The sequence below is a fragment of the Actinia tenebrosa genome, unplaced genomic scaffold (assembly GCF_029948245.1).
Source record: "Actinia tenebrosa isolate PJP-AT-01 unplaced genomic scaffold, QUT_ActTen_1.0 PGA_scaffold14__42_contigs__length_11649687, whole genome shotgun sequence".
Lineage (NCBI taxonomy): Eukaryota > Metazoa > Cnidaria > Anthozoa > Actiniaria > Actiniidae > Actinia > Actinia tenebrosa.
In genome coordinates, this window is record NW_028292574.1 from 7,722,086 (window position 1) to 7,746,846 (window position 24,761).

The 24,761-nt window shown below is 39.0% G+C and overlaps 1 protein-coding gene across 1 annotated transcript; it reads right to left on the minus strand.

Moving 5' to 3' along the window:
• Positions 1-8,282: 8,282 nt before the first annotated feature.
• On the minus strand, positions 8,283-20,060 carry LOC148911398 (uncharacterized). The gene is made up of 10 exons (XM_089029597.1): positions 19,790-20,060; positions 18,110-18,415; positions 17,215-17,504; positions 16,851-17,030; positions 16,242-16,336; positions 15,218-15,374; positions 14,983-15,049; positions 14,535-14,804; positions 13,243-13,382; positions 8,283-12,111 (listed from the first exon to the last, which is right to left on the minus strand). Exons 1-8 carry the CDS (start codon positions 19,980-19,982, stop codon positions 14,557-14,559), a joined length of 1,536 nt encoding a protein of 511 aa, XP_088885723.1. The 5' UTR covers positions 19,983-20,060; the 3' UTR covers positions 8,283-12,111; positions 13,243-13,382; positions 14,535-14,556.
• Between the last annotated feature and the right edge of the window lie 4,701 nt (positions 20,061-24,761).

A 24,761-nucleotide genomic window follows, 5' to 3' on the forward strand; every position in this document is an offset into this window, starting at 1 on the left:
TATTATGTAAACAGCGATCGTTCTATTTCATACTGGACCATAGTACAATGATTCTAAAATTCCCTTTGCATTCAAGCTTATTAATGCTGTCACTTCTCTTTCCTTCAATCATTTTTTGTCACGTAAATAAGACACGGCATCAAAACAATTTTATGAAAGCACAAATCTACAGGAAGCCCATATCCGATTTAGTTATTGAAAAACACAGGAAGCCCTTGGCCAATTCTTATTTCCACCGCCAAGACCATTTGAAATACCAAAATTAATAACTGATTTTATAATGATCTTACATTTGCATATTTTTTCTATGATTGAGGGTCGATGAGAGGTCGATGAGAGGTCGATGAGAGGTCGATGAGAGGTCGATGAGAGGTCGATGAGATGTCGATGTAAGATTACCAGGTTATTATCAGGCTATCAATAGCTTAGTTATCAGGCTATCAATAGCTTAGCTATCAGGCTATCGATAGCTTAGCTATCAGGCTATCAATAGCTTAGCTATCAGGCTATCGATAGCTTAGCTATCAGGCTATCAATAGCTTAGCTTCTTGGCTATCAATAGCTTAGCTATCACGCTATGGATAGCTTAGCTATCAGGCTATCAATAGCTTAGCTATCGGGCTATCAAATAACTTAGCTATCAGGCTATCGATAGCTCAGCTATCAGGCTATCAATAGCTTAGCTTCTTGGCTATCAATAGCTTAGCTATCAGGCTATCGATAGCTTAGCTATCAGGCTACCAATAGCTTAGCTTCTTGGCTATCAATAGCTATTACCTCCTCCTCTCCTCCTCTCCTCCTCCTCCTCCTCCTCTCCTCCTCCTCCTCTCCTCCTTCTCCTCTTCTCCTCCGCCTCTCCTCCCCCTCCTCCGCCTCCTCTTCCTCTCCTCCTCCTCTCCTCCTCCCCCTCCTCCTTTTCCTCCTCCGCCATTCCTCCTCCTCCTCTGGATGAAATAATAAACTAGAGCTATTAGCTATCAAAGTATCCGGCTAACAATAGCTTAGCTACCCGGCTACACGCTATAAAATTTCATTCACTCATAGTTCTAGTTAGTATCATTTCATCCAAAGGAGGAGGAGCAAAGGTGGAGGAGGAAAAGGAGGAGGAGGAGAAGAGGAGGAGGAGGAGGAGGAGGGGAAGAGGTAATAGATATTTATAGCCAAGAAGCTAAGCTATTGGTAGCCTGATAGCCAGGCTATCCATAGCGTGATAGCTAAGCTATTGATAGCCAAGAAGCTAAGCTATTGATAGCCTGATAGCTAAGCTATCGATAGCCTGATAGCTAAGTTATTGATAGCCTGATAGCTAAGCTATCGATAGCCTGATAGCTAAGCTATTGATAGCCTGATAGCTAAGCTATTGATAGCCTGATAATAACCTGGTAATCTTACATCGACCTCTCATCGACCTCTCATCGACCCTCAATCATAGAAAAAATATGCAAATGTAAGATTATTATAAAATCAGTTATTAATTTTGGTATTTCAAATGGTCTTGGCCGTGGATATAAGAATTGGCCAAGGGCTTCCTGCGTTTTTCAATAACTAAATCGGATATGGGCTTCCTGTAGATTTGTGCTTTCATAAAATTGTTTTGATGCCGTGTCTTATTTATCACGTGACAAAAACTGATTGAAGGAAAGAGAAGTGACAGCATTAATAAGCTTGAATGCAAAGGGAATTTTAGAATCATTGTACTATGGTCCAGTATGAAATAGAATGATCGCTGTTTATATAATAAAGAACAAGATAACAGAACTAATCATTTTCAGCTGATTTTTGCATAATTAGGAAGAACTTAGTAGGTCTTATTGTTTACCGTTTATGAGTCATTAAGTGCATTGCGTTGGATACAATAGTCATCAAATACTCGAAGTATTTCTTGAGTTTCATGAGAAATATCTTTTTTTGAGTTTTAAGATTTACGCTTGGTTGATTGCTGAACTTTGGTGTTTGCTTTTAAAAGAATTATGGAAGGATGTTATCATGAATTTGCTCAACACATTTCAAAAAAAAAAAACATTTATTTTCATTAGTCCTTTGAATTCATTGACGGTAGTGTGATATCCTCGAGATCCTAACTGGAATAACGTAGCCATTGCGTTTCTCAAAAGTAAATTTTTTAGGTCTTGCTTGCTTGTTTGATTGGTTGAGTTTTGGAGTTAAAAATTCAAAATCCCCGCGCTTTATAAATTGGATTGGTAAACAAAAGTGTTGTCCAAACTTGCCTAACAATACCTACCCGTCGTTTTATGGTAATGATTTGATAGACAATAGTCTGCTCGTCATTTTATGGTAACGATTTAATAAACAATAGTCTGCTCGTCATTTTATGGTAACGATTTAATAAACAATAGTCTGCTCGTCATTTCATGGTAACGATTTAATAAACAATAGTCGGTTCGTCATTTTATGGTAATATATGATGAATAATTAATGTGCCCACCAGTAGACCACCGCTAGCCCACCGCTAGCCCACCACTAGCCCACCCAAAATCCGGCCCGTGCGGTCCCTACACTACTGCTGTCTTTTTCGGATACAGCAATTTAAACAAGTTTTGACACAGGAAAACGTTTAAAATGTGCTGGGCACATTGGATACTTTGAATAGAGTAAAAGACTATATGGGATTTAGTCATTGTAAGACAGAAGAAAGTCCGTAGATTCGGTTTGAATATTTTTTACGGTCAAATTGAACCAGCATAAACGTCTTGGTCGCAAACCCCAAAGCAAGCCTCCGTCTCTCTTAGAACCAGTGTTATGGTGGCTCCATCGGCTCAAAAACACCACACAAAACATTATTGAACAGAAGATTCTCCATCTACAGAAAAAGTTTGGTCTCGAAAATTTACCACAGAATACCCTGCGAGCAGAGTCTCCTTTACCTTCCCCCGAGTGAGAGAAAGGAAAGAAGACTCTTTCCTTTCTCTCACTCGGGGGAAGGTAAAGGAGACTTTGCTCGCAGGGTAACCTCAGAATGGAAATATTACGAAAAACGTATCTCTTTCCCTACGCTTCTTAGTAAATTTGCCCCCCAAACAATATGGCGTCGGAAACCGTGAAAGGAACTATAAATAAACTTAGTAATATAAGACTCGTGTGAGTTCTCTTTTATGTAAATTATGGCGCAGTAAATTCCTCGTCCACCCATTCGTTGAAGGTTTCGGCATGAAAATCCCTTTTTTATAAAAATATTCGACTAGAAATAAATACGTTTAGCTAACCAAAACAAAAATCATTACTTTAGTTAATACAATAACATACAACTCGTGCGGGTACTGTTACTAAAACAAGGAACTGAAACCACCTGAAACCACCTGAAACCAGCCAAAACATTGAATCTCCATCAAGTTTGTCGTCCAGTTTGTGTATTTTATTGACTTTTATCGATCGATCGAGTGTTTGTTTTCCTTGGAAAGGATGTACTTCATGGTAGAATGTCATATAGTCGCTCACACGTAGAGTCTTCCATAGAAGTATTCCACACTTATACCTCACCTCTCCCTTGCTATGATTACCTGTTCCTAGCTATGATCAACTGTCACTAGCTATGATCAACTATCCCTAGCTATTTTCACCATTCTCTACTAATGGTTTCCTTTACCTATATATAGATTAACTTCCCCTTATATAGTTTAATGAACTTAAAAACTTGCAGGCAACATGGCTGAATTACGTTAAGCAGGGGCTTATCCAGGATTTGTCATGGGGGGGGGGGGGGGGGGGGGGGGGCGTGGGGGTCACAACACTATACCAAATTGTCACTATGACATCATATCACATACTGCATCAACGGTCAGATGATTTATCTTTTGCTTTGAAAATGGGGTCACAGGCACCCCTGAGTCCCCTAGATAGGCCTATGTTAAGTTTAACAAATTTACACGTTAAAGTATGTAAAAAAATGTTCAAATTGTAATCATAGCTAGGGACAGTTGATGACAGCTAGGGATAGTTGAAAATAGCTAGGGACAGCTGATGACAGCTAGGGGCAGTTGAAAATAGCAAGAGATAGTTGAAAATAGCTAGGGATAGTTGATCATAGCTAAGGGATAGTTGATCATAGCTAGTGACAGTTGATCATAGCTAGGAACAGTTGATCATAGGTAGGGACGGTTGATCATAGCTAGGAATAGGTAATCATAGCAAGGGAGAGGTGAGGTATAAGTGTGGAATACTTCTATGGAAGACTATATGTATGAGCGACTATATGACATTCTACCATGAAGTACATCCCTTCCAAGGAAAACAAACACTCGATCGATCGATAAAAGTCAATAAAATACACAAACTGGACGACACACTCGATGGAGATTCAGTGATTCCTTGTTTTAGTAAATACCAGTAGTACTATTTTAGATCAATGACGCAGTAGAAATTCCTGGCCCGCCCCCATTTAAGCTTACGGCATGAAATACGTTTTTGTCATAAAAACATTCGACTAGAAATGAATATGTTTTGCTAATCAAACCAAATATGATTTTTCTTGCTAATAAAACAATATAAAACTCGTGCGAGTACTATTTTACGTCAATGACGCAGTAGAAATCCCTGGCCTGTCCATTTACAATCTTTTGTTTACGTAACTAATTCGAGTTGTATCAAAAAACAAAAATCGCACTTAAAGTTTCTAATTTAGCTCCAGTTTCTAATTATCTCAGGGGCGGCGGAAGCTGAAAAATTTTGGGGGGGGGCACTCCAATATTTCACGGTACCTTGAAATGACTCCCCCCGCCCCCTCCCTGTTTAGCTTGATTACAAACGTGTATGTGTGATATTTCAATCAGTAACATTTTGCGCGCATTAAACCACTTGAAATTGTGCTGAGAGACACAAAAATGATGCAAGTCGTCGCTAGATATATCGTATATTTTTTAGATACAGAAAATTATGTAATATCAAAATAATAAATAATGGTAATCATAACCAAATCTCATGCGTTTTTTTTGTGTGTGTGTGAGGCATTATATTCTGGGGGGGCCAGGTCCCCCCCCCCCAAAAAATCTAGTGGGGGGGGGCAGTGCCCCCCCGGCCCCCCCGGCCCCCCCGGCCCCCCCGCTTCCGCCGCCCCTGTATCTGCTTAGAACTACCAAATGAAGTTTAAATTAAGTTGGATTAAGGCACTCTTACCACGAAAACCACATATGTTCAACCTCTTTCACTTCCTCCGTGTCTCGATCTTACAAATCTCAACGTGCATTTTCACCTAGTCGTGTTTCACCAATGTCAATCATGACGAGGTCCACCAATGGCATTCGTAACACTAAATTCCGATCATACCTAACCCACCAAAAACAAATGTACTGTGCCCATAGGCCCATCACAAAAAATACTTTTGTGATTAAAGAAAGAGCAATTTAGCATCAGTTATAAAAAGTTGAGAAAAACATTTCAAAAACATCTAAAAAATAAATGGACCAATGAGAAAGCTGAATGTAGACCATGAAAAAGATAGAATTTCATTTCAATGGTTGCTAACTACTTGTGCTTAAGAGTAGGTCTCTGTAAGACTCAAGCAAAGTGGGTATGAACATTTTGACCACCCTTGAAATTTAGTGTGCAAGTAGGCCATTATATGGAATGCACAAAAACAACAATTTGGTCACCAAATGTACGGTTGCCATGGAAATGGCAAGTGTTTTATGAGACCTTAATTTCCAATTTTTGGAATAAATGAATCCCAATCGAAGGTAAAATTCAACGCTGTGTTTCTCATACATGTTAAACTTAATTTCCTTTCAAATTTCGTCAAACATAAAGTATCTTTTCTAGTTTAGGAAAACACCAATTATCGTGAGTTTATTATTTTGTACATGAAATATTCGTGCTTTAAAGTAACCGATGTATCAACTGTTTTAGCAACAAGCTAAAATGGTCAAAATGTTTTTTGCTGGTTCTCCAAAAGTATTGCATTTCTAATATAGAGGCTTGGTGGGAAGTTTTCTGAGACATTGAAGTTACCAAACCCTTCAAAAGGCCTAAAATTCAAAATGTCCTAAATTCAACTATAACTAAGCTTTGAAAATGAGCGCCAAAGAGATGCAATAAGTTAAACAAGCATTAGATGTTGGAGGGTAATACCTAAACAACAAAATTCTAGCAAAAAACAAACAAAAAAAAAAAATTAAGTTCTAGTCTGCAAACACAGTAAAATTAATTTTTATTCAAAGTAAACAAAGGGTTATTTGCAATTTTTGTCATTTTCAACCTATCTTTATCGTCTCATTGTGTCTTTTGTGGTGCTCAACTTTCCAAATTTTCACAAGGAAATGTTTCTTGGAAACGGAATAAGCATTTACCGAGCTACCTTGGTCGTAAAGAGCTAAAATCTAAGAAGATAATAAAGTGGTTCTATAAAGGAATTTCAACAGAATACACAAGCCAGGATTCTTGTTCGAAACAATACAGCATTTATAGTTTCTTTGAGCTTCAAAATCCTGTATTTAACATGAATGCTGAACTTTTGAAGGCTACAAAATAAAAATGTGCTCATTTTGAGAATATTAATTTTGAAAGAAACATGTTCAAAACCAATTTTCACTTTTTTCTCTCTTTTGAGTAGAGAAATTGCGATTTTTATCTGACTCGCCCCAGTCTCCACTCGGAAAATTGTCAGTTTTTGAACGTTTTGAGATGTTTTTTCAAGATAAATGAAAAACGAGAATGGTGACCCCAATTTTTTATTTCAGATTTCTGATAAATGCGATGGTCGTCATTATATATCAAAATATGAAGGAAAGTTTATTGGATAGATTTTGAATTATTTTGATGGGAAAGGTTGACATGTGCAATTTTTGGTTGTTTCAGCAGAGGCGCACATACCTGCATTTTTCACTAATAGTTGAATAATCATAGTAATCCAATGACTTTGATGGATTTAAAAGTATAGATTATCTAGTAAACTTCGAGTTATGAGTACGTTTTGTTATATGAAAGTACTTTTAACTGTGAATAAAGGTTCTTGATTACAGCTTCCGGTTGCTACCGCATTTCACTATAAAACCTATAAATTGACATATTTGGAGCGCATCTAGCGAAAAAAAGAGTATGGCGACCCCATCTTTTTACTGCAGTTTTTAAATGTCCATAACAATTAATGTCCATGCAAAGTTTCAGGACAAAGTTATTGGCAAAATTTCTTTCAAGGGAATTACCTTAAGCTGAAACTTCACGTTCTTGTAGGCAAAAGAAATCAGCCTTAAGTACTAACCAGAGTCATTACCACAAAGAGAATACCCGAGGAGTAGGGATTCATTTGGTGGATTCGCCAAAAAAGCCCTAAGAGCAAGTCATAAATGAAGAAATTTTATATAAGTGCAACCACAGGTAGCCCAAGCTTGGTTTCTGTGGTGTCATGTTATAAGGAAATGTATGGGGATTCATCAAAAACATGAATAAAATCCTTGAAACGTGAAATAAAGACTCGAAATTTTACCCGATCATTGAGAAATAACACTTCTTTCGCTCTGTGTGGTTATTTTTCGAATTTAGCCCGTTTTAAGATTCGGAAAGTTGGAGACTCGGGATCCAAAAGCAAGCCATCAAGAGTCTTTGAAACCTCGTACGTCTTCGCATTTCCTTTCCAGCGCCAAATTTTAGTCATAACCCTTCTCCCACATCCCTATAGAACCGAGAAAGTCGCATTAGAGATTAGTCTTCGCGTCTTTAAGCTATAAAATTTGCCTGTATTCACATACTACCTCGCTTGCTCTGACCCGTACTTGGAGCTCACTGTGCACCAGTTCAATGGATTTCCTTCCGCAACCGACCCGAGATCACGTCGGAAGTCTTCGTATCGTAAATGCGGATTTGGACATAGTCTTTCTTCGAAATTATGGCAAGTGAATTTTTTAACGGCCTAAGATACAAAAATATTTAACTTACAATTTGGTATCGGTACTTACCCCCTCCCCCCTCAGAGACCTCATCAAATGCTCGATACTGTAGGGGTCTGTAGTGGCCATTTCACGAATATGATTTTTAGCATACATGCAGACAGACAGTCCATTCATTTCTGTGATTTGGCTTATAGTTTTGGAGATATTTGGGACAAAATCTAAGATTTCACTTCCAGAGGCGGTGTGTACCGGGCAACACCACCCCAAATAGAGTCCCGTGAGATGACAATTGTTTTGCCCTCATCCCTTTTGTCGCAGAGGATTTAATCAAAAGAAAAAAAGGCATTTTGCGAATGGCCTGCAGCAGGTATTCCAGTAAAGCGTCTTTGAATATCACTACTAGGGGCAGCTAGATTTTCAGAAGCAAATGTTGAACTACATCCATTTATGGCTATTAACATTGACAGTCTTTATTCAATCAGTAAACAAGATATCGAAGGCTACAAGAAAAAAAATTGATTTAATCTGAGAACAAAGCAAAAAAATCTAACAATCTAGAGTTTTGGAATATATCTAGGAGGTGCGGATCCAGGGGGTGTCTTGTGGTGTACCGCACACGTATCTAATAACGCCGTAAATTACCATCTTCTGAAGTGATGAATGCTTATCTATATACGCATGTTTTTTTTTTTTTATTTGGGACACCCCCCCTAATCAACTCCTAGATCCACCCCCAACTATAGCTATGTACAGCACTATGCATTTAGTATCAATTATTTTTGGTTGTCCAATACTCAGGCATTACCAAACAAAGAGGTAAAGAAGAGTCCTGAAAGGGGGGAGGGGGTCCTTATCCCATTTCCCAGCCCCCATTTTGACCAAATCCCATAGTCCATTCCCAGTACACACAATCCCATTTTCCCAGCCCACAAAACATGAAATGCAAGCTCCCATTTTTCCTTTTCAGGACCCTCTAGAGGTGTTTGCTTTTTGTAGTTTGCAATGTTCTACTCCTCCAATGATATACATTTACTATTTTGCACAACTGATAGCTACAATATACCTTTTCCATGCCACCAAACTAACACTGGTTAGAAGTCAAGACCATAGTTAATGGAGCGGAATGGTTTGGAAACTCCATAGAACAAAGCTATTGTTTTGCGTTTGATGTTGAACCGTACCATCACGTGATACTGAGGATGCACAATGAACCAAAGCAAGTATGGCTGAAAATGCTCATTTCCTTATTATTTTCATGTATGAACATTTTGAAAGTGAAAACTTTCATTCGATGACCACAAACTATGCGGATAAATATTTCCGCGCAGATACAGTTAAGTTACTAGATGATGAATAAGAAAGCATGAAAAAAGGCAATTTCCTTTTCAATAAACAATTTGTATTAATCATATAGGATTAATTAACAAATAATTATTTTAGAACGTTTTTTAGGGTTAAAAACTTTTATATTCCCGAATACTATGAACAAATGGAGAAACTTTTCCTTTTCTGTGCACCGTCAATGTCATATAACAATGGATAAAGTTGAACAAAAACATAGAACAATGGGTTTCCCAACCATTCCGCTCCATGTCAAGACCAAACTTGATTATTTTATTCATCAAGTCATGATGAACCTCGACTTGAAATCATTGTTTTGCTGTTCAGTCAATCAAATTTGACATTACATCTTTGGTTTTGCCTTAAAGGATATATGACGTGCACTTTATATTACAATATATTGGGCTAGAAATAGGAGCTAAATTATATATATTTAAAACACTCATTAATAATTCATAAGCTTATGGTCCAATTGGAGCCACCATACACGTCACGTGCATGAACCTTTATAACCGATAAAGTCCTCTTCATTAGTATTCAAGTGATTTTATATAAAGACACATGTGTCTTTATATAAAGACACATGTGATCTTTATATAAAGACCACTCGAATACTATGAGGATGACTTCATCAGGAATGAAGTATACATCCAAGTTTAGATGAAGACATAGAGCTTCATCAAGGTCATAGTCAACCCTAATGATCTTTGACTAACGTGCCTGTCTTTGCCTTGTCACGCAATATCCAACGTGTGGGAGCTTCTATTGAATCTGGTTGCGCATGCCCGTGACGTCAAATCTCTATCAAAGTATAAAAATCCATGTTCGTGGCGTGTATGGTGGCTCCAGTTGAACCAAAATCTTATAAATTGTTCATGTGTGTTTTAAGCAGTTCAAAAAACTCGTAGATCGTGTTTTATCAAGTATAAAACACTCCTACTCGTTTTTTAAACACTACATATACACACACATTATTGCGAGTAGAGTGACTTTCCTCAGACCGTTAAAGAATGTTAAGTATAGTCAGTGTATACTGATACTTAGTCAAATAGACCCCAACAAAAATGTTGGAAATAACAAATATCCAACCTCTACTAGTCTACTCACTGTTTCTTTTATGATAAGATTATTTATTAGCTTGGACTAAGCTAAGCTAGGACAGTAGTATAGAAATGATTTATCATTGGTCTCTAGCCCAACAAAAATGTTGGAAATAACAAATATCCAACCTCTACTAGTCTACTCACTGTTTCTTTTATGATAAGATTATTTATTAGCTTGGACTAAGCTAAGCTAGGACAGTAGTATAGAAATGATTTATCATTGGTCTCTAGCCAAAATTCAGCCGATACGATTATTTCAAGGATTTTGTAATTTTATCACTAAACACCTTTCTCTATTAATAAGCAGTTTGATAATAAAAGCATAAACCCTCGAATTTTCAAAACATCACTCATAGCTATACTATTTATTTTAAATTGTACTCAAGATCATACAAGTTCAGTTCTTATGTACATTTTATTAACCATTTGACTCCTACGACGCCGGAAATTACTTGTAAAGGTGCACCTTTATTGAAAAATTCCACCTTCAAAAATTTTTGAGTGAGTTGCCTTTTGTTAGAATTTTTTGTAAATTGTTGAAGGTGGAATTTTTCAAAAACGGTCAGCACATTAAAAAAATCCAAGCTTCTGATTAATACTTCTATTTGCACTGAACACTGAAGCTTTGGGGCAAAAGTTGTATCCGTCAAATACTTTTCTTTGAAGTGTTTTACTTGTTGAAAACAAATATTATACTAGTGACTTATTTTTTGTCGTTGTCCTTGTTATTTTTTAAATAACAAAGAAATAAAAATAACCAAATACATACACTTATATAAAAAGAACTGAAATGCGGACAAGGACTCTCAAAACGTTCATGATTAAAAGCAGAAAAATGGAAACGTTTCAAGTCTGATAAAAGGAAGAAAAAAAGACAGTGATCAATCGTTGCGTAAAAAACTTTCTCTCTCAGCTTTGAATATTTCGAAGCTGGCAGGAAACTATTCGAAAATAACAAGGAAGCGATGCTTACGATTCTGCTTGCGTCGTACCTTTAAGATTACGATTGCGACTATACGATTACATTACTTACGAAGCTAGTATCCAATAGGCCCTTTGCAGTTAACGGTCACGTGGCTGTACTGTTGAGCTAATTTTTTATTTTAAATTGGTGATTCTTTTTTAGCTACTTTGTAAAGAACTGAATGAAACGATGTGTAACCAGTGTGTTACGAGACGCAGTTTTATTACGATCTTTTGAAACGGGTTGTAGAAATTTTGTTTGCTCACCAGTATATTTCACCAAGAGAATATTCTCTTGAATTCACCCATGGAAATCAAGATGTTCATTCATTTGCTCTCAGTGAATTAATCAGTACGTGATTAGTGAGCTGCAAAGGGCTTATTAGTAAACTTTGGTTTTTTCCACAGGTAGCCCAAGCTAGGTTCCTGTGGTGTCATATTAATGCTATTAATGCTTATAAATAGTTATGCTTAAAAACCTCGTCAAAATGTGAACTAAAAAAGTTAAGAAAGAAAATTGAGTATATCCGAAATCTAAGTAAACAAGGCAAAAGAGGTACTACGTTTCAAAGGTCAGCTAAAAATTCTTCAATTTATTTTACATTTGGACGATTTTATTAAGGTTTTTTAAGTATCGCCATACAATTTCTTTTAACATGATTGGACTACCTGTGGTTTTTCTTGGCCTGTTTCCTCCCTTTGACGTTTTTTCTTTTCTTTCTCGAGCCGTATTAGCTTTCTTATGTCTTCTCTGTGTGCTTTTCTCAAATATTCTGTATTTGCTTTCATATTCCAGACAAATTCGTCGACGATTTTCCTCAATTGCGCTACTTCATTTTTGTACATTGCATCGTACGGGTGTATTTCTGCAAAATTATAGATGGAGCTTTGTCAATGGAAGATCTTGTTTAGAACATTTCTTTTCATTCCCAAAGGACCCCACACTTATCAAAAGTATCGTGGATGTGAGGCTAACATGGAAACAATAAAGGTGCTGACACACGGTGCAACATTGCACGCAACAGGACAGTTGCAGCGTGTGTCTACCACAAAACTGACTTGTTGCACGCAACGTTGAATGCAACAAATCTGAAGTTGAATCGCGCTCTACTCTTGCAACATTGCGCGCAACAGATTTCATCGTGTGAACATGGCTGCAACATTACTTGCAACATTTTGAAATTTCCAGCCAATCAGCTTGCACCAAATTTATAACTGCTGACCAAATATCTTAACATAGCAGGCTGACACAAGAGATGTTGCGTGATTTTGTTGCAATGTGTCACCCCGATTCAAATTTGTTGCTTGCAATGTTGCGTGCAATGTTGCCCCGTGTGTCGGCACCTTAAAGAAATCACACTTTGTCTTGATGTGATTTGTTGCATTTCTTTTGTATTTTCATGTTAGCCCCTCATTCAAGACAATTTTATAAAAGAGGAAAGAGAAGGGTGAGTGTTTGTGTGTGTGTGTGTGGGGGGGGGGGGGTTAATCCTCCCCGTTTTGGATAGGAATGTGCCGCCAGAGGTAAAAAACCGTGACCCTATTTAATGACACTTCAGAATGAAAAATCCATACCCTATTAAAGACATTATTCAAGACCCTATTCAAGACACACAAGAAATTGTATACCCTTCATGAGGAAGGAGTTTGATAGCAAAGCCGTCAAGGATCTGAAAACTTTGTCAGGACCGAATAATGTTTTTTTTATGAAGTGGTACTCTGTCTAAGACACGCAAAAACATGAAACTTACGATATTGTGTCAAAATTATAATTCTGTTTAAGACAATTTCCGGTAAAATGTATACCCTCTGTAAGAGAGCAAGGCCGAAAACCATACCCTATCCAGCTGCACATACCCCTATAGAAAACATATGCAATGACCATGAAACAAAAGCCACAGGTTCGTAAGTGGCGATTGATGAACGACGACCAGCCCCCATTCCCACTTATTTCCAAATAGAACAGTTACTTTTACTATACAGTGTTTCGTACTTACTGTTCTTTGCCTTTCTCTTACAAATACATTGCCATATGAGTCCGACAACCACGGCAAAGCAAAGTAAGGATCCCACAATCAAAATGGTGTTATTATATATTATTATAAGTCTTCCTGACAGCTGAGCTTCCTGTTGGCTTCTGAAATCGAAGATCAAACAATGCGTATTTCAGTGCACAAAGGTAGTCAATAGAAAAAAAACATTACGTATAGTTTAATAAATGAACAGGAGTGTTTTAGACCTGATAAAACCTGATCTGCAAGTTTATTGAACTGCTTCAAAAAATCATGAATAATTAATGAGCATCTAGGGTCCTTATTCGAGACATGCTCTTGCGCTCTTTTGGTCCATGAATAAAGATTTCAAAATCTTTATAAAAAGATATTCACGTTGAGCTATTATGAAGTATAAAGATCCATGCACGTGATGTATTTGAAGGACCTTATAGGTCTAAATGCCCGGGGGGGGGGGGGGGGGGGGGGTACTACCACCCCAACTTGGGTAGGGGTGTGCCGCCAGGACCTCAACACCCTGACCCTATCCCAGACCTAAAATTTTGATTTTACATACCCTACCCCAGACTAAAACTAAGAATTGTACACGCTATCCCAGACTAAAAGACGGAAAATACGGTTTTACAATCGATCGCAATCAATATTTACTAACATCTTTATCGTTTTTGTGTCGGCAGAAAGCGTAGCCTATTCACCAGACAAAAACGACCAAATCGTTAACCCCATCCCAGAATAAAATGAGGCCCTATCCCAGACAAAATGTCAAAAAATGATACCCTACCCCAGACCCAAAAGCCGAAAAACCATACCCTATAGGGCGGCACATACCCGTATAGCAAATATAGGGGAGTACAGTGTTTCTATCTAAAAATGATGAAAAATAAACCCAAATGCCTACTAGGACATCACACTCATTAGCATACTGGAAGTATAAACCTTGATATCTCCAAGATGCATCACTCAAATCATATAAAGATATTTTACTATTTAGCTTTTAACTTCATGTAGAATCAATACTGAAAACATTGAGTTAGGGGTCATAGGCACTTTAATTATGGGCTCAATTGCTGAGCCGGCGATTGAACAAAGGGTGCTATTGGATAGAGCTACCCATTGGATACATTCATTGGATAACAGCGTCAACTCATGATCCACTGGGCCGGATAAGAATTTTTCCATTGGATAGCTCTCTCCACGCTTTGTACAACCAGACCCTAAGTTTAATGAAAAGACAAACAAAGGTAATGAACAAAGAGACGAACATTTTGCTTTCAAACCTTCAATTTTTCAGTCAACCTGTCAATCAGGTTTGATATTTCCCTCTCGTGAAGCTTCAAAAACGCTCGACAATCCTTCTCGATTGAAGCAGCTAGCAGACAGTGCTATGCCATATCCAAAGGACAAATCTATCAATTTGGTGAATTCAATACCACCATCAGTAAAACTTTTGCTTTCGTTTGCTACAACATAGGTATCTAAAATAGCCCCTTCAACCTCGCGTGTAACGAGAGCCTTGCGGATGTCCTCCACTGAATGATACTGTCGAACTTAATAAAATGGCTGTAGTTAGTGCCTTTTATGATCATTACGGTTTAATTGATCACTCATGAAAAATGAAGTTATAAAAAGAAAACGAGAATTCTAGTCCAGCTACAGTACCCCTCTTGCTATGATCATGACTAGAGCAAATTAGGCAAATGGATGGATGGATGGATCTTAACTCACCCTGATTTACTTTGCCATTCCTCAGTATGCCAATACGATGTTCCGACGAATTATGTATTGCTGCAATCTATGAAGAAACAACGCAAATTTTACCTCGTCGTTCACTATTAGAGCCATGTTTGTTTTACTGTTTAATTTTTCATTTCTTTAAAGTGTTTTTTTTTTTTTTTTTTTTTTTTTGATATAATTTAGATTTTATTGTTTTTATTGTTGCACTAATAAAAGAAATACTAACCTGAGTTCCATAGATCATTTGTTTTGTATCCATGGTGACAACTGTTAAGGTGGTAGTTACAGCACCAACATACAGTGAAATTATATTCATACCACTTAGCATCCAGAAAATGGAAAAAATCCTAGATGCAACACTTTTTGGAGTTCTGTCGCCATAGCTGTTATTATGAAGTAAAAAAGAAATAAGTAAAAAGGATTCTGGGTCTTTCTAGGTGTAGCAAGCTTTATTTAGTGTATTCTGGGTTATGTTTTTTTTTACACAGGAAGGTAGGAGCATAATTTTTACTGGGGGGGGGGGGGGGGATTAAAGTAAAGATGTACAGGTAGCATGGGTGGCGTTCGCGTCTAACGCGTCGTCTTTTACCGCTGTGAATCAACGGGTCACTGGTTTGAGCCCTGCGGTCGCCATAATAATATGTGAATAAGCCTGTAGCAAGATGACGTTTTACCCCCGTCTCTAGACCATAATCCTTTTCACACTGCTTTTGTTCTTTAATTATGACTATTGTTCCTGTATTCTCTAAGGAATCAAAAATTTTAATATGAAAGAATTTTAAAAACTATTATGGTATAGAGTCAGGGGTAAAACGTCATCTTGCTTCAGGCTTATTGAGTTTGTTTGATGTGTTGTTCTCTCCTATGCTACGAGGGTTTTCTCTGGTTTCTCCAGTTTTCTCTTTCCGTAAAAATCAACATGTGAGTTGAGAGTTGTGTGTATAGAATATTCTAAAATGTAGTAAGGAGTGTGTATGGAGGATACACGGCCCCACAAGCTCTTAGCTTCCCTACTGTGTATAAATAAAAAAGATTTATTTTGTATTCTTATGAAGCTGTATTGAATAAAAGAAGTTTTGTATAGCCCCCCTGGCTCCTAGATCCCTGTCCCAGGATATTGTTTAGCTCCAAATTCATTATCCTTTGCTATTGCTTTATTGTCTTTCATGCTTCAGGTGCCTTGCAACAACAAGAAAGAGCCAGGATTCTGGAAAGAGCAATATGAGGATTCTGAAGTAATTATCACTTACCCAACAGTTGTCATAGAAATAAATGACCACCACATTCCTTCTAAAACTCCTTTAATGAAAGATCGTGGAAAACCACTTCCCTCAGTTTTAGCATCCTAAAAATGCAATAGATAGGTGTAGATAAATTGTTTATAATTATAAAATGCATCTTAAGCCATATGCTAATTACATTTATTGCAGTACATAAATTAAAAATCACTGAATATATATTCCCAAAACAAAAGAAATATTATTATTTATTGTTAATCAAAATATATATCTAAACAGAATTATAGTAATTTTTTAAATGTAATTTTAATTTATAATTTTTTAAATTATTATTTAGTATTTAAAAAAGATTTTTTCCTGATTACCCCCCCAAAAAACTTGTCATTCTTTTTTATTGTGTTAAAAAAACATTTATAACATTTATGAGAGAGGTAAATAGTAAAAAAGGCACAAGTTGCCAAAACTTTATTCCCTCCCTGCACAAGTTGCAAAACCTCTTTTAGGCTTCTGTCCACCATGGAGTAAATCCAATCATATTTTCATATTTTAAATTATATATTAAATGGAAGTCATTAAAAAGGAGCATATGGTACCGAGCATATAAGTGTGAGAACGACTTACCAAGAACCACACAACAAACCCAGACAAAAATATTAAAGTGAAGGAAAACAGTAATAAAGGAAATGTGGTTGTAAAAGATTTGATTATAATCCGTGCTGCTGAGTCGGCTGGTTGTGGTAGTGTGAGGAAAACAATTCCTGGAGATTCTACCACAGACACAAACGGCTGGTCTCCAAATACCTGGAAAATGCAAGTTTAGATAAGATTACAATTACACAAGGATTCCTGTGCATTGGCATATGTAGGAAGGGGCACTCACTCGGATGTGCCCCTTAAACTTAAATGTCCTTAAGTTGTCCATCTTTTTCTTAACAACACCACACTCTGTTGCAATAACACACTCATCACCAAAAGCAGTACTCACTCTATTCATATATTTATTCCCATTAATTGGAAAGCTGACTTGCGCTCCATTATGGACATTCCCAATTACGTCTATCATGCTTTTTTTACCCGCCGGTAAGCCAACAGCATCATTCACAAGATCAACAACTGTTTCACCGTGACCATTCTTACAGTCTCCGCATGCCCATTTGATCATGTTAGGTATGATCTGAGCAAAGATACCGTTGACCTTTCCATCTTCTGTTTTATAAAGGTATGGAGCAAGGAACCAGTAGTTGGTATTGATAATTCTTGGACATCGGCAGGTTTCTACCAGAAAAAAAAAACAATGCTTTGTGAGGAATTCCAATTTGGTAGTATTTTTCGATTACTCCCAAAAGATTGGCAGCCTGGGTGCAGGTTGCTCATTAGCTGTAATAGACGTCTACAAGTATCTAGTCAATCTGGTTTCTAAGATCAGCACCATGCTTTACTAAGGTTATAAAAGTATCTGGTGTAAAAGGTGTTAACTCTAACACCTTATCAGTGGTTCGGATGAATGCTATCTTATCTAGAACTGTTAATTAGAGACGACCACACCTTTGTCAGTTGTGATTTGATTGTAACCTGTCACCCTTTCTTAATAAAACTTGAACTTTGAATCTTTTTATTTGGCTACATCAATAGTTTATCACTGTCAATAAATATTAATTACCAAACAGGGTAACCTTAACAAATGTAAAAGTGCTCAAAAAGGCAGACTTCGTGCTAATCATGTTTAAGAAGTAATTCAATGATTAGCAGAGATGCCTTGCTATGTAAATGGTGAAAGTTAGGCGGAAAACGGCTAACGTCGAACTGCAGTTTAAGGTTTGCGCCGCAGTACCAAGCAAGTACGTTGTCCAATAAAGGTCTTTAATATCAGTTTGACCTACCTCCGTATATTACAGCGAAGGGACCCGAACCAGCACCAGTTCTTGCAGCTATTCCTATCTCGTACACCGAATGTGGCACCATGTTCCTTAAAGTACAGTTACGGAGAGACGGTCCCAGCATCTTGACATCAAAAGAGGTGTCATCTTCCAAAGGTGTTCCTGATGTCGTCTTTTTTTTGTATCTTAAGGTATACCCTTGTAGGATACCGCCTAAGCTTTCCACTGGAGGAGGTTCCCAGGAAATCATTAATTCAGTGGAACTCGATAAATTCGTTACTAATGCATTAAATGGCAGCTTGGACGGCGCTAAAATAAACAAAAAGGTAACAAGCATTTAATTAAGGGGTATATGGGGTGTTGTTAACCAAATGGGGCATCAGCCCTATAACCACATCCTGTCCCGTTAAGTAGAAAATTAATCAAATTTATAATTAGAAATAGATAAAACAAATTTCTTGCCAGTATTTGTAAATGGAATTAAATTCATGGGTTTGTAAATGGAGGTGAGGTGATCATCTTTAGCAAAGTTCAACCTGAAACTAGCGACTTTTTGTTGTCATTTGAAGAGGGTCCTAAGGGTTCAGAAGCTGGGATTCGCCTTTTTTGGCTGGGAAAATGAGTTTATGCACTTAGGATGGGATTAACAAACAAACAAAAGACTATCACATTAATTAATGTACTTCACTGATAGGACCAACATGCCCTTCCTCTTTTTATCAGAGCTAATACACTACCTATAAATTTCCTCTACTATGAATTGGTCACCCAGTTAATGCATGATATTGAAAATAGGCTTGCACCTCCTAATATTCTAAATCAATTTACCCTTGCTTTGAGTGTTCACTCATACGACACAAGATTCGATCATCATCAGGAAATTTCTATATTAAAGAATTTCAACTTGAAGTGCAAAAAAATTCGTTTTCAAGATTTGAAGCTATGTTATGGAATAAGATACCTAGAAGAAGTTTAAGTTTACATTACGTAAAGAGAAGATAGCTATGTTGACACTTCCTCTATCGTAGACAGACTAGATTATGCTTTGAACGTCTCAGACTGAGTCTTTATATAATGCGGCTATTTATAAATTATTATTTCTTGATCTTCAATCATTGGTTAGTATCATTTTCCTTTTTCTCTTTGTTTCCCTTTTGGTTTCTTTATTGTAATTAAACTGTTAGTTTTTCATTTAATATTTATCTTTATTTATTTGTAAATCTTCAAATATTTATTTAATGTAATATATCGCCTCCCACCTAGATTAGTTTAGTGCTATTTGCGGGAGGGTGATAAATTGTATAAATATAGACATTCTTTTGTAAAATAAACTTGAAACTTGAAACTATCACAAAATGGGAATGGGAATGAGATTGTGATTCAAGCAAAATATAGGCTGAAACTATGAGATTTGGTTAAAATGGGAACTGGAAAATGGGATTAGGACCCACCTTCAGGACCCTCTTCGAAAAATATGCCTTACACATCTCTTCTGCAGAACTCCATTTTCTAGTTTTTAGCCGCAGCATTGTTCAAAATAAATGTGAGGTATTACAAGAAATACAAGAAAGTGATTACAAGAAATAATTTGTTATTATTAAACTGTCTGCAGAATTTAAAACAAGAAAAAAAAGCTGAAGCTAAAAAAGATCTTGACTACAAGGTGACTCTTGTTTTACTTACCATCCTCAGGCATCCTGACAATGTCTCCACCCTTGATGCCGCAGCCTTGCGCCGTCAATCCACAGATCTCGACTAAATACTGGGAGAAAGGATCTAAATTCTCAAATAACGCATAAACTTCATCTGGTAGGTGAGTTTTGAAGCTTGTCTCACCAGATTTCATATTGGATATCGTGACATTGTAACCAATCATGATACCATTTCTGAATGCAGGGTCAATGTAATCCCATTGAACAATCACGGCTGTTGAGCTGACCGCTGTTGCACTGACAAAAAGGTAAGAAGAAGAAGAAGAAGAAGAAGAAGAAGAAGAAGAAGAAGAAGAAGAAGAAGAAGAAGCAAGTTCATCAACCAAGTTACTAATGCTTAATTAAGACAATAATTTAAGGGTCTCGTTACCATCTTCTCTTGTCCTGATATTAACGGGGTCACTGGAGATTCCGTTACCATTCTCTGTGTAGGCTAGAACCCTAAAAGAGTATATGCTGTATTTCTTCAACCCATCAACAATGGTTTCTTCCCTATCTGGTGTCACTGCTTTCATTTGGTCTGGTGTATAATGCCCTCCACTTTCTTTGTAATATATTCTGTAGCTTTTCAATGTTAAGCCATGCAAATGGATGGATGAGATGGAAGACCATGATAGAGAGATTGAGGTAGAGTTATGGCTTTTGATGCTTTGTACTCGTGGGCTGGAACTTGGAACTGCAAATCAAAAAGTCTATCAAGGTTGTTGTTTCAATAGCCCACTTCTAAGATCTGCTTCACTTGTCATGCACAAAGGTTTCTGTTTCAAGGCTATGTGCGAAATTAAATGTTTATTCTTTTCTCCTGTCACGTATCACTGAGCATTATGCACGAAGCCTCTCGCACTGAAACCTTTGTACGTGACAAGTGAAGCATCCCAACTAAGAAGTGGGCTATTTTAAACTACTTTCCAATCTATTTCCTCTCACTGATGAAGAAGACAAAAGGAATGTAATTATAAGACTCTATTACTTCCATTACAGCCTTAGAAATTAGTTACAAGACTATGGCCCCTGGTATAAACGAGGAATTTCACATGTACCAAATCTAATCATTAATTTCCTCTTTAGTCTTATGAGACAATTCATTTAGCAACCAAAACCACTGATACATGCAAAAGATCAAAACCTATTGGTATAAATTCATATGCATTAGATTCGGCACCGTCACATGAAATTTTAAGTTTAGTGAAATTGAGAGTCAGATGGTTCCTGTCGGGACTGACATGCCATTCAATCCCGTATGTGACAGAGTCAAAAGACACTATTTTGGACAGTAATTATTTAGTCATAAATCTATATTTTTAATTAGGAATGCCTCGTGTACACATAGGAATGTAATTCTTTAGTTAACTGTTTGCGTGGAAAATGCGTAAGCAAGAAATAATTTCCGTACGTAATTACATTACAGTGAGTCATGCCTAGGTTTGGCGCTTGTTTACGTAAGTTCGTGTTTGGGACATCCTGTTTGCGCCTAGGGCGTGCAACATTGCATAGGATGTGTAAGGTCTTAAGAATGCAGGTTTTTCCATAAAAATAGGCCCAAACTAAGCTTAAATCAGTGTAGTAAAAGTTCTTGAAGACGTTGCACATATCAAGACAAGGAATTCTCTACGATGTAAAGTTGTGTGAATTTTTCAATAAATTCTTTTGTCAAAACCACTTGCAATCTGATTCATAGCTGAGCGCCTTGCCGCCGGTTACATTTTTGGTGTCAGAAGTGGGATTGCAAGAAAGTTGACATTAGTAGTTACTGATTATTTACCAACGGGAACGAGACTGAAATCATGGCAGAAGAAGCTGTGGCTGCACTCACAGAGCAATTGGCTGCACTCAAGGCACAGCTGGATGGCATGCAGGCTGAAGGAGGACCCCCTGCCCAACCTGTTTTTGCACCAGTGGTAAAAGTGACAGTGCCGAGGGAGAAGAAGCTGAGGAAGTATGCTGGTGGCAGAGACGACAAAGTGCTTGAAGACTGGATAGCGGATGCACAGAGGTCTGTGGCTGCCCAGAAGTTAACTGGTCAAGAGGCGGTGGATTTCCTGTACCATAGCTTAGAAGGTGCGGCTCGAGATGAAGTTCGACTAAGGCCTGTGGATGACTGGACAGACCCGGAGGGTTTCTTCAGGATTCTGAGAGACGTCTTCGGAGAGAAGCTCACCAAGACCCAGCTTCTCCAGAGGTTTTTCGCCAGAAAACAAGGTGACAGGGAGCCCATCCAGGACTTTGCCCATGCCCTGATGTCAATGGCGGAGCACATAACCAGAGTACACGTAGGAGCCCTGGAAAACAAGGACCAGAACCTCAGAGACACATTCGTTGAGAACTTGCGTGACAACCTGTTGCGCAGGGATCTCAAGCGCTATATCAGAGAACATCCCGAGAAGACCTTCAACGAGGTGAGGCAAGAGGCCTATTGTAGCTCGGAAGACACAGATAGAGGAGCACATCGCCATGCAGCGGCCAAGGAGGTGTTGGTGGAGAGCAACCAAGTAAATGCCATCCAAGAGCTTACAGCAGGACAGAAGGCCCTGGTGGAGAGGCTCATGCAGCAACAAAAATTGCTGGATGAGCAGCAGAAGCTGCTAACCCAACTTACCATGAAGTTAGCAAGCCCATCACCACCACGAAGTCCCCCACGTGGTCCGAGGAGATGTTACAACTGCCACGAGCTTGGACATCTTCGGCCGAACTGCCCAAAGCCCCTGAAAGACAAGGCACCAGCAGCACCACAGAAGGAGTCAAACTCCAGCTCTCCACGGCAGTGAGCCACGCCGTGGAGAGGAACTGTAGTGGCTCTAACTCTCTTTTTCAGAACGAAAAGGTTGTCGGGACAAGTCCCACAGTGGTGGCGAGGATTGGCGGAGTACCTGTGAAAAGCTTAGTGGATACGGGCTCCATGGTTACCCTCATCACCGAGTCGTTCTACAGGGAAAAGCTACAGCCAACCCTAGGAGACCTACACCCTGAAACAAGATTACTGCAGCTGCGAGGAGCTAACGGTTTGGACATCCCTTACATTGGATATATCGTCGCTACAGTAGAGATCGGAGGAGTGGTGGTCCCTGGGTGCGGCATCTTCATCACGAAGGACACAGCAGCCACTACAGTAATGCAGAGGAGGGTACCTGGCCTACTGGGAACCAACGTTCTTGGGCAGGTGCCCCAATACCAACAGATCCTGCAAGATGAAGAGAAGGAGAGTAAACGTAAAACTGGGTTCGTGAAAGTAGCCGGCTCAGACAAAGTCTGGGTCCCTGCTTTCACAGAATCTGATATCTTGGTCACAGGCCCATCATGGGGCACTGATGCTGTGATCGAACCCCTTGGTGTACCAGTAGAAGGAAACCTCACCGTGGCCAGTACTCTCGTGGATACTACCAAGACGTGTTACTATGTCAGAGTTGCCAACCAGACGGCAAAGGACATATGGCTAAAGCCGAGGACGCGGATTGGAATTGTGCGAGAGGGAGAGATGGTCAAGAGAGGAGAGCAGTTGGAGTTCCTACACGGGAATAACATGGTGACAGTGTGCTGTAACCTTAGTGCTGACCCTCAGATGCCACCCCAACGGGAAGCTGTGGGCAAAGTACGTTGGCAAAGGATACAGAAACCCCCTCACGGGATTACCCTGGAACATTTCCCCGGGACGGAACTTCAGAGGGAGAAAGCTCTCCAGATGTTCGAAAGAAATGAAGAGGTGTTTGCTTCATGTAAGGAGGACCTTGGCTGTACAAAGACAACATATCATCGCATCTACACAGACGATGATGTGCCTGTCACAGAGCGTTACAGAAGGATTCCTCCAAACCAATACCAGGAGGTGCAACAGCATCTACAAGACTTGCTAGAAAAAGGAGTGATATGTCCAAGTGAGAGTAACTATGCCTCCCCAATAGTGCTTGTACGAAAGAAGTCTGGAGCCTTGAGGATGTGCGTCGACTACCGGAAGCTGAACCAGAAAACCAAGCGTGATCAGTACCCCCTACCAAGGATAGAGGAATCACTGGAGGCACTGCGTGGCGCAAAGTACTTTTCCACCATAGATCTGGCATCAGCCTACAATCAAGTTGAAGTCCATCCTGATGATCAGCACAAGACTGCGTTCACAACGCCCATGGGTTTGTTTCAGTACACTCGGATGCCGTTTGGACTACAGAATGCCCCAGCGACCTTCCAAAGGTTGATGCAAGGAGTCTTCCAAGAGGACATACTTCGCACCCTGATGGTCTACCTGGACGACATCATAGTCTTCTCATCCACCATTGAAGAACATCTTGAGCGGTTGGAAACGGTATTCAGTAAGCTGAAGCATCATGGATTAAAGGTTGAACCAACCAAGTGTCAACTCTTCAGAGATCGGGTGTCCTACCTGGGGCACGTGGTCTCTGCTGACGGTGTCGAGACAGACCCTGAAAAGACAAAGACAGTTAACGAGTGGCCAGTCCCCCAGACAGTGCGCGATGTGCGATCATTCCTTGGTTTCGCGTCATACTACAGAAGATTTGTCCCCAAGTTCGCTCAAATGGCAGGCCCGCTGCACAAGTTAGTTGCTGAGCTCGGGAGCGGAGGAAGTAACAAGACCACCCGGAAGCAGATTGGAGTACTGTGGACAGAAGAGTGCCACAAGAGCTTCAACAAGTTAAAGAATCTACTAACCTCAGCACCAGTACTGGCATACCCGGACTACACCAAGCCCTTCATCCTAGAGACGGATGCGTCCAACGAAGGATTGGGAGCCGTGCTGTCCCAAGAACAGGACGGAAGAGTCAAAGTGATCGCTTATGCCAGCCGAGGCCTGAGAGGTGGAGAGCGAAACATGGAGAACTACTCATCGAGGAAGCTGGAACTACTAGCCTTGAAGTGGGCTGTATGTGAGAAGTTCAGGGAGTACCTGCTGGGATCGAAGTTTGTCGTCTACACAGACAACAACCCGCTGACATACC

Excerpts from the sequence above, each read along its gene's own strand:
- LOC148911398 (XM_089029597.1), bottom strand. The coding sequence starts at position 19,982 with ATGATTGGTTACAATGTCACGATATCCAATATGAAATCTGGTGAGACA. Across the intron at positions 17,031-17,214 it reads GGAATAAATATATGAATAGA|GTATTTGGAGACCAGCCGTT; the intron begins GTGAGTACTGCT and ends TGCATTTTCCAG. Across the intron at positions 15,050-15,217 it reads AAATGATCTATGGAACTCAG|ATTGCAGCAATACATAATTC; the intron begins GTTAGTATTTCT and ends GTTTCTTCATAG.